Consider the following 9,943-nt stretch of genomic DNA (forward strand, 5'->3'; position numbering starts at 1 on the left):
GGCTTTGCTTTTCCCAGGATCCAGCTAATAATATTGAGTACTTAGATTTGCCAAATACTCTGCTAAGTGCTTTTGAATTGATAATAGATTTTTATTTTCTTTCATTTAGTCCTCAAAATAAAATCCATTTCACAAAAGAGAGAAACCAGAAGTTACGAGATTTGCCCAACATCTTCTGGTTCACAGATGACAGAGGAACTTGAAGTTGGTTGCTTGATCATGTTACAATGCTGGTGTCGTAACACAATCTTTACTTTTATTAAGTCTGTTGAGACTCTCGTTTGGAATAAACCCTACAACTGCAAAGTATTTGGGACTAGAGGCTCTGAGTTGTTCTTTTGCTCAGATTAGTAAATCTCCTAGGTATAGTGAGATTCTCGGGAAGATTTCCAAGCATTTAAACCTCTTTGAAGTTTCAAGGATATTTATTTCAGCTACTAAAATGCCCTCTGAAATGCATGACTCTTACACTCAAATAATTGTGAGCTGGGACTGGGCATCTTGCGTTTTTAGGTTTTCGTAACTTCCCCAATCATCTGTGCCATTTAACTGGGAGCAGCGGCTTAGCTGTCCTAGCCGCTGGGGGATGTCATCACTTTCTAATTAGATGTAAATGTTTCCTCTTTTTGTGAATATTGCCCCCCCTTTTTTTGAGAGAGAAGCAGGGAGAAAGACAGGAAGGAACACTGAGCTTCTCCTGTATGTGCCCTGACTGGGGAATCAAACTATTGCCTTTCTTTATTTCCCTTCTTTTCCAAGTGAAAGAGGGGAGACAGACAGACTCCTACATGCGCCCTCACCGGGATCCACCCTGCAACCCCTGTCTTGGGCCGATGCTCTGCCCATCTGGGCCCATGCTCTGCCCATCTGGGCCCATGCTCGCAAAAGAGCCATTCCTAGCACCTGAGGCGGAGGCTCCACAGAGCCACCTTCAGCGCCCAGGATGCACTTGAACCTATAGAGCCATGGCTGCAGGAGCTGAAGAAAGAGAGATGGGGGAGGGGAGTGGTGGAGAAGCTGATGGTCGCTTCTCCTGGGTGTCCTGACCAGGGATTGAACCCTGGACATCCACATGCTGGGCCAACGCTCTACCACTGAACCAACCAGCCAAGACCCTATTATCTTTTTGTTTGTTTGTTTAACTGTGTTTAATAACATGACATATAACCCCTACACTTGATATATTCATTTTGCAAAATACATAGATGAATACTGTCTTCTTTTAAAAATATAAAATAAATAAGCAAGACGTGAAAATAACCAAGTTTCCATTAAATAAATAAAAATTTTTTTAAAAGTTTTTGCTTTTTATATCATTTGAAGGAGCAAAATTGTCGTTTAAACTATTCAAGTTTATTAAACAAATTGAAAAACTATTTTAATAAGATGTTTAGCTTTCATCAGCTTCAAGGTTTATGTTTCTCCCAAATTTTGCATATAACTGAACTTTCAAATCTGCTAACACCTGCTGAGTTGACTCCGCTCTGGATTCTAAGGCATCAGTTTCTTGCAAATTTCTCCTTGCTTCTTCTAACATTTCTTGTGTTTCTTCTTGAGAATGGCTAATGAAAACACCAATTTGATAAGGTATCATTAAACAGTCATCGTCTGCAAGTATGATGTCCTCACAAGCAACTTCTAAATTTTGCTGTTGTTTCTTTTTTATGTCTATTTCTTCCCTAAATTTTGGTGGTGTTTCTTTTTTATGTCTATTTCTTCCTTTAGCTCTGTAATTCTACTTGTGTTCTGTGCAAATTTGTTTATTTTTTGTTGATCTTCAACAAAAGTAACATTGACATCTTCTGCATCCGCCTTCTTAATGGTGGCTGCCATCTTCCCTATTACCTCTTTTTTTTTTTTTTTTTTTGTATTTTTCTGAAGCTAGAAACCGGGAGAGACAATCAGACTCCCGCATGCGCCCGACTGGGATCCACCTGGCACGCCCACCAGGGGGCGACGCTCTGCCCCTCCGGGGCGTCGCTCTGTTGCGACCAGAGCCACTCTAGCACCTGGGGCAGAGGCCAAGGAGCCATCCCCAGCGCCTGGGCCATTTTTGCTCCAATGGAGCCTCGGCTGTGGGAGGGGAAGAGAGAGACAGAGAGGAAGGAGAGGGGGAGGGGTGGAGAAGCAGATGGGCGCTTCTCCTGTGTGCCCTGGCCGGGAATCGAACCTGGGACTTCTGCACACCAGGCTGACGCTCTACCACTGAGCCAACCGGCCAGGGCCCTATTACCTTTTATTAAAAAATTACAGTTTGCCTGACCAGGTGGTAGAGTGTCGGACTGGGATGCAGAAGGACCCAGGTTCGAGACCCCAAGGTCACCAGCTTGAGCACGGGCTCATCTGGCTTGAGCAAAAAGCTCACCAGCTTGGACCCAAGGTCTCTGGCTCCAGCAAGGAGTTACTCAGTCTGCTGAAGGCACCCGGTCAAGGCACATATGAGAAAGCAATCAATGAACAACTAAGGTGTCACAACAAAAAACTGATGATTGATGCTTCTCATCTCTCTCCATCCCTGTCTGTCTGTCCCTATCTATCCCTCTCTCTGATTCTCTCTCTGTCCCTGTAAAAAAAAAAAAAAAAAAAATTACAGTTTGACCATTTCAGTTTCTGAAATATTTTCTTATTAATAAATAATGTTCCAATTTTCTAACTAATCCCTTTTTGTTCCTTCTGACTTTAAGAAATTGTATCAAATATCCCTAATTCTCCTTTTCACCTCTCTTAAAGATTCTGCTGCTTTACTTGTTCTACAGCCCCTTCCTTGTTCTGAAACCAAAGAGAAGGATCTGAGATCCCTCAGAACAGTGGTCCCCAACCTTTCTTGGGCTACGGACTGGTTTAATGTCAGAAAATATTTTCACGGACCGGCCTTTAGGGTGGGACAGATAAATGTATCACATGACTGAGACAAGCATCAAGAGTGAGTCTTAGACAGATGTAACAGAGGGAATCTGATCATTTTTAAAAAATAAAACATCGTTCAGACTTAAATATAAATAAAATGGAAATAATGTAAGTTATTTATTCTTTCTCTGCGGACCGGTACCAAATGGCCCACGGACTGGTACTGGTCCGCGGCCTGGGGGTTGGGGACCACTGCCTCAGAATGTTTCTCGTCAGCTCCCAGCCCACGTAGGTGGGGGTCTGTGCTCAGCTTTGCCAGGAGAGTGGTTTTATACCATCTAGTTCTGAGTGGCACTACACTTATCATCATTTCTTTTTACTAGACTCATTTATGTCTAATTTAAATTTCTGCTCTCACTTTCTCTGTTGTCCTCTGTACCTTTCATGTATTTGAAGCCCACAGTCTTGTTTTCTCTTTTTGTTTAGTTTATCTGCAACTAATTTGTTTTGTGCATGAGTTAACTCATCTATAGGATGGGTGTAATACTAGTCTTTACTATATTAAAATAGTGTTGGTGCCTGACCTGTGGTGGCGCAGTGGATAAAATGTCGACCTGGAATGCTGAGGTCGCCAGTTCAAAACCCTGGGCTTGCCTGGTGAAGGCACATATGGGAGTTGATGCTTCCTGCTCCTCCCCCCGCCTTCTCCTTTCTCTCTTAAAAAAAAAAAAAATAGTGTTGGCCCTGGCCAGTTGGCTCAGCGGTAGAGCGTCGGCCTGGCGTGCAGGGGACCCGGGTTTGATTCCCGGCCAGGGCACATAGGAGAAGCGCCCATTTGCTTCTCCACCCCCCCTCCTTCCTCTCTGTCTCTCTCTTCCCCTCCCACAGCCAAGGCTCCATTGGAGCAAAGAAGGCCCAGGCGCTGGGGATGGCTCCTTGGCCTCTGCCCCAGGCGCTAGAATGGCTCTGGTCGCGGCAGAGCGAAGCCCCGGAGGGGCAGAGCATCGCCCCCTGGTGGGCAGAGCGTCGCCCCTGGTGGGCGTGCTGGGTGGATCCCTGTCGGATGCATGCGGGAGTCTGTCTGACTGTCTCTCCCTGTTTCCAGCTTCAGAAAAAAAAAGGAAAAAAAATAGTGTTGGTGACCAAATGAGCATGCATGTAAGTGCTTTTGGAAAACAACAAAGACTCAGTTGTAAAAGGTATAACTTGCAATGGATTCCGCTTTAATGAAAATGTAGCAAACAATATATGTATCCTTTATTTCAAGCAATCTTTGATTAAACACCACTGTGCAGTTTAAATGTTCTGTTGGTGGTGTTATAACAGGGTTTGCCATGCCTCTTCCCCTTCTTAATCATTGTTTGGATTACCCTATGAATCTTCTGTGCATTTTCTGTGGGTGTCCTAGAATGTTGCAGAAACCTGGGAAGGGTCCAGAGAGAGCTCTGATGAGTGTCCCCATGCACCTCCATGTGACTCACTGTCAGTCTTCCCAGTGGAGTGGAGGCCTTTGGACTACCTTGCCATCACAGTGGACCCAGGGAACAGGCAGTAAGCAGTTGAAGTCTTTTCTAAACTCAGAGCCTTGTACTACTACTCCCTGGTGGAGATCCCACTTAGAAATGTTATCTTGGACAAGCCATAATCTCTGCCATGCGTCTCCTCCCTGAGACAGTGTTTTGTAACTAGCTGGGCTGCTGCTGCCTGGCTCCTTTCTCCAGGGTCCTTGGGGCCCCTTTATTCTTGTGCTGGGCTGACAGATAAAATGATCCCAGGGGCATGTGGAGTCAGCCCTCGAGCTGGGGTTGGAGCTGAGAACCCAGGCTCTGTCAGAGGAGGCTTGGCGTAAGTGTAAATGAACCTGTCAGAGCAGAATCCCAGGATCACCTGCAGAAGGGAGGCGAAACTCTCAATTCAGTGCCTGCTCCCTTACCACCAACTTGATGTTTGGGGTGGTAAAATGGAGTGGGTGTGGTTTAGGAAAAGCCACATCTGCCCTGATAGAGTGGTCCAAACAGACCCAAAGTCTGATTACAGTGTGGTGTCTATTCAAGTAACTACCCTCTGAGCTTGTTTCTAGCTATCACATTAGAGGTGAGCCTACCGAATAAGATTCTTTCAAGCCTTAAGTGAGGCAGCACTCCATGCCAGCTCTTATGTGTTTCCACCAATTACTGCATCCTAGGACTGGAGAAGACAGGATGGGTGTGTGACTGATGTGGAGGAGAGGGAGGGGGTCGCAAAATGACTATTACAGGAAGGTGATAAGAGCTATATCTGTACACCATGGCTAAGCAGTGACAGGAATGCAGAGAGGTGTAAATGCCAGGGTGGGAGATGAGACTCAAGGAGGTTGAGAAAAAAACCAGAGCTGGAAATGGAGTGTCCCTGTCCTGTGTGTCATGCTCCTGGGAGTTCAGTGTGACAAGCAGCTTCTCAGATATGCTTCCCTTTTCAGGATGGTGATCCACAGAGCTAGCAGGCCTAATAGCAATGCCATTATTGAGCAGGTTTTGTGACAGCCATAATGTACAGTGTTTCAGGGAAGGATCCAGAGTCCAGGGGTTGTCTGCACCTCCATTATCACTCCTGTGCACTCCGCCTCTCCCATGAGATGGAGAACTCCCTGGGGAGCAGGGAATTAGCTTTTGTCTCTGCTCCTTCAGTGCCTAGCACAGTGGTCTGAACATTGGTGTTTAGGAAATATTTAAGCTAAAGAAAATGTATTATTTTGGAGCACAGCCTCTTTGCCTACTCATAAAGTGATGCCATTGACCCGAATTTTGTTCCAGGAAAGACTGGACAGCTTCTTTGGAGAAGACAGTGCTAGTATGAGTGGGCAGTCCTAAGGACTGCTGCTTTCAGCCACACACACACACACACACACACACACACACACAACCTGCTAAAAATATTCAAGTATTAAAAATAGGGTGTTGTGGTTATTTCCATCTTGTAGTTGAAGAAAGTGAGGTTCGAGGATGTCATATGAACACCTGGTCCAGTGCTCACTCCCCTGACTGAGAGAGATGCCTCCTCCTACCCAAAAAATGGCCAGGCTCTCCCCAGCAGGGCGCCCATAGGGGCGGGGTCTCCCCCACTGTCATTCTACTTTCCCATCCCAAGCACCTGCTGTGATTTCTGGTGAGTGCTAGCAGAGAGCAGGCAGAGAGCGGGCCAGATGCCTCAGAAGGGAGGGAGCTCCTCTAGTACCTGGCACTTTGCAGGGCACTAGCCACATTCACCCTTGTAAAGAGAGACTTAGCGGTGAAATACCGGTATCACTCGACCAGAAAGCTGGTGGACGTGGGGAGGGAGGGCCAGCGCCTTCGCCGGAAGATGGTGGGCTCGGGCCAGAACACTCCGTGGAAGCGGTTCCCACTGGGGCAAGAGTGCGGTGAGCAGTTTGTGAGGGACCCTTGACTGAGACAGAGGAAGGGCTGGAGGGGCGGGGCGGGGCTAGGCGGCACCAGGGGCGGGCTCCTCAGACAGGCTCCGCCCCCAGGGGCGCGAGTTTAAAAGCTGGGAAAGTGGGCGCAGGACACTGGGGCGCCCACTGCGAAACGCTACAAGCTCGTAGTTCCAGAACCGGCAGCCGTGTTGGGGCTTGAGCACAGCCATGGCCTTAAGGGTGGGGGGTGCTCGGTGGCTTGGAGGTGTCCTGTTCTTTGCTCTGCTCTCTGCCAACGCTGCTTCAGTCAGCTGGGATCTCCCGGAGCCCCGCAGCCCGGCCAGCAAGATCCGAGTGCACCCGCGAGGCAACCTCTGGGCTACTGGTAAGTCTATGGGACCCGGGCAAGCGCCCTACCAAAGTGTTGTCATTCCCTTTCCTTCTCTAGCCTCCCATCAGCCACAGACATTAGTGTCTGGGGACCCTGAAACTTATCTAATTTAAATGATAGGGAACTTGAGACCCAGACCGGTCAGTGAGTTGGCTAAGATCACTCAGCCAGTTTCAAGCAGAGCCGAGGCTGGATCCTACATCACCTGCCAGCTCGTGCCCCTTCCCTTAAGCAAGACTCCATGGACTCTTCTAGCCTCTGTGTATCTCATCCCTGCACCTCAGCCTTCCAGACACCTTCATTCTCCACTTCCTTCCCTGCCTGTGCTGCCCTCTTCTAAGCAGGCAGCACACCTGGCAGAGTTTCTCCCTGGCCCTGACCCATCCCACCTCCACCTAGCTGTGTCATCCTCCCCACCCCACCACTGGTTCAGGAAAAGTTTAGGTGCAGGCTTTGCCACCACCCAGGGGTCTTTATGGCTCCTTGGTGAAGAGAAGGAAGGTTGCGTATATTCCTGCACTGAGAACTAAAAGGTGAGAGAGATGGGGAGCTTTCCCGCTGTGACAGGATCCACGCTCCCTGACTTCCTTGTGCATCGGCACCTCCTTTCTAGGTCACTTCATGGGCAAGAAGAGTCTGGAGCCCCCCAGCCCATCCCTACTGGGGACAGCTCCCCACATCTCCCTGAGGGACCAGAGACTACAGCTGAGTCATGATCTGCTCAGGTTCCTCCTGCTGAAGAAGGCTCTGGGCAGGAGCCCCAGCGGCCCAGCACCTCACACCCAGGTGAGCTGGGCCCCCACCGTGGGCCCAGGAGAGGTTCAGCCAGGGCCGCCTTTGGGTCCGGCATTGGGTTTAGGGTGTGCCTGCCTGACCAGGGTGTGATGGGCCCCAGAAATCCAGGGACTCTCGGCTCTTTCTGTGACCCAGAGCTTACAAGGAGAGGACTCCAAAGAAAGGAAGCTGAAGAAATAGAAAGAAAGAAAGAAAGAAAGAAAGAAAGAAAGAAAGAAAGAAATAGAAAAAAGAAAGGAAGCTGACTTTCCTAGCAAACTCTACGGAGTAAGAAGTATTGGGAGAAATCTCCCCTCACCGATTGCCCAGTCTAAAGTCACAGCCCAGGATTATCCAGCCACTTGCAGCTGGATCTTCCCTCACAATCCAGACAGACTTGCCCCCACCTCAGCTGTCTACCCTCACTGTGCCCTGAATGTGTTTGTGGTTAAAGTTGGGACCCTGGGGCCCACAGAGGGGAAGAGAAGAGTCAGCAGCCGAAACAGAGTCCACCCTTGTTCACCTTGACTAGTGCTATTTCCAGTCTGCACCTGCCTCTGTGACCCATGGCAAGGTTTCTTGACCTTGGTGCACTCTTGACATTCTGGAATGGGTGATTCTTTGCTGTGGGAGCTGTGCTGTGCATTGTAGGAAGTTTAGCAGTATTCCTGGTCTCTGTCCACCTGAGTATCCCCCCACATCCCCAATTGTGATAATAGAAAATGTCTTCAGACAATGCCAGAGGTTCACTGGTGAGGGGACAGGTAGGAGTTAAAAATCACCCTTAATTATAAACCACTGACTATGGTGTTTAAGGCCCCCAAACTAAAGCCAAGCCAGACTTAGTCTCTAGCCATTCCCTGCTCCTGGTGCGGTCCCCATCCCACGTTCCCTGGTGCTCTGTTGCTGTGTGTGGAAGGCAGAGTGAGGTGGTAGATCTGGATTCTGGTGACAGTGTGCTATGCTCAAAACCTAGCTCGTTAGAAGCTGTGTGACCTTAGAAATATCACTTACCTGCTTTAAGCCTCATCTTCGTCATCTATAAAATGGGGATAATAATGCTCATCTCTTATAAAATGAGACTGTGTCATGTGCACAGCATGATGCCAGGTATATAGAAAGCGCTTAGTAAATAAGAGTCTAGTCTGAGCTCCCCGGTAGCACTGTAGCTGACTCAGCTTTGTATCCTCGACTGTGCAAAGTATACAGTATGTACATTTTGAAAGAAGGCAGGGGCATGCCCTAAAGAAGGTCCAGCTGCAGCCAGCCTTTCTGACCCTCCTAATAGTACCACTCGCCCCTGGGGACCACAGACATTATGGCCAGGAGCCTGTGCTGGCTGAGTCTGGAGGGGGACAATGTTACCTCTGTTACCATTGGTCTTGAAGGCCTGAAACATGCAGGCCAACTAGAGAATCTTAGGAAACAATACCTAGCCCTGGGGTATGGGCTTCAGAAGTGAGGTTTAGGTGAGTGAAAACACTGATGCTGGCAGAGGGCCAGTCACCATACTTGGACTTTACTTCCAATGATCTCACTGGACTGTCATGACCACTCTGTTAGGTTGGGGTTATATTTTCAGAAAGCCACTGTCGCCACCTCTACTAGGCCCTTCTTCAGGAAGAAAGGTGCTGGGGTGGGGGTGGGGCTGCCTCAGATGAGAGCCTGTCCCTGTCTAACTCTGTGGATGCTAGAGCTTAGGAATGAAGGATGCCCCTAGCATTTGCCTCCTCTGCCCAGGGTAATTCCTCTGTGTTCCTCTTCAGTACAGAAGGCCGCTGGTGCAGATGCTGCCGCAATGAGGCCATTAACCAGGAAGATTGGACAACACAGCTTAGACTCTGTCCACCCCGGGAAGGTGCTGAATGGGACCTTGGTAGTAGCCCCATCTGGATGTAAATCCTGGGCTGAAATCTCTGTTACTCCATTACTGTGATTTCTGGTCGGGTCACCAGGAATATCATCAGCACTGCAGACACAAATTATGTTCCTGCTGTATTTATTGCTTCCCTTTTGAAGTTATGAATAAAACCCTGCTCTTTACATAGATTGTCTCGTCCTCTCCTTGCTGCGTGTTAGAGGGAATGGGGGAAGGGAGGGGGAGAGGGCTGGATCCAAAAAGCCCAGAACACTCCAAGGCACTAGCCTGGCACTGACTCAGGACTCCTACTCGTTAGCTCATTCAGCAAGCAGGTACTCAACACCTGCTGTATGCCAGGTCCTGTGCCAGGCCATTGGTTCTACTCTCGCCTCTGCCACCAGCTGGCACAGGAAAGTCTCTCGTGTTTCCTCGCCCATGAAAGGAAGCTGCCTACACTACTCGGAGTTTCGCTTATTCCGTTAATTTCAGCCTCACGCCAGGCTTTGAGGGGAGCCCCAGCATATAAGGGTGAGAGCCTAGCTGGGATCCAGCCCCCCTTGCTCTCTCAATGTCTCTGGCTTTCTGTCGGATTGCCAGAGTTAGCAAAGAATACAGGACAGCCAGTTAAATGAGAATTTCAGATAAACAATCATATTTTTTGTATAAAATAGCCTAATAT

General features: G+C 48.6%; 2 protein-coding genes across 3 annotated transcripts; one reads left to right on the forward strand and one right to left on the reverse strand.

The window, feature by feature from the left end:
- Positions 1–1,390: 1,390 nt before the first annotated feature.
- Positions 1,391–1,833, reverse strand: LOC136311055 (prefoldin subunit 4-like). Its single transcript, XM_066240210.1, has 2 exons — positions 1,708–1,833; positions 1,391–1,666 (listed from the first exon to the last, which is right to left on the reverse strand). The coding sequence occupies exons 1-2, from the start codon at positions 1,831–1,833 to the stop codon at positions 1,391–1,393; spliced, it is 402 nt and encodes a 133-aa protein (XP_066096307.1).
- Positions 1,834–6,383: 4,550 nt separating this feature from the next.
- On the forward strand, positions 6,384–9,448 carry NMB (neuromedin B). 2 transcript variants are annotated; one of them, XM_066239299.1, is made up of 3 exons: positions 6,384–6,623; positions 7,243–7,415; positions 9,170–9,448. In XM_066239299.1, exons 1-3 carry the CDS (start codon positions 6,467–6,469, stop codon positions 9,203–9,205), a joined length of 366 nt encoding a protein of 121 aa, XP_066095396.1. In that variant the 5' UTR covers positions 6,384–6,466; the 3' UTR covers positions 9,206–9,448. The 2 variants fall into 2 exon arrangements, with proteins under 2 accessions (XP_066095396.1, XP_066095395.1); XM_066239298.1 differs by having other exon boundaries at positions 9,175–9,448.
- Positions 9,449–9,943: the final 495 nt, after the last annotated feature.

Source organism: Saccopteryx bilineata, chromosome 7 (genome assembly GCF_036850765.1).
Source record: "Saccopteryx bilineata isolate mSacBil1 chromosome 7, mSacBil1_pri_phased_curated, whole genome shotgun sequence".
NCBI classification, from domain to species: domain Eukaryota; kingdom Metazoa; phylum Chordata; class Mammalia; order Chiroptera; family Emballonuridae; genus Saccopteryx; species Saccopteryx bilineata.

Bases quoted from the DNA above. Each gene is read 5' to 3' on its own strand.
- LOC136311055 (XM_066240210.1), bottom strand. From the start codon at position 1,833: ATGGCAGCCACCATTAAGAAGGCGGATGCAGAAGATGTCAATGTTACT. The intron at 1,667-1,707 runs ATAAAAAAGAAA...GAAGAAATAGAC, and splicing joins AGCTAAAGGAAGAAATAGAC to ATAAAAAAGAAACAACAGCA.
- NMB (XM_066239298.1), top strand. From the start codon at position 6,467: ATGGCCTTAAGGGTGGGGGGTGCTCGGTGGCTTGGAGGTGTCCTGTTC. The intron at 6,624-7,242 runs GTAAGTCTATGG...CCTCCTTTCTAG, and splicing joins AGGCAACCTCTGGGCTACTG to GTCACTTCATGGGCAAGAAG. The intron at 7,416-9,174 runs GTGAGCTGGGCC...TCTTCAGTACAG, and splicing joins GCCCAGCACCTCACACCCAG to AAGGCCGCTGGTGCAGATGC.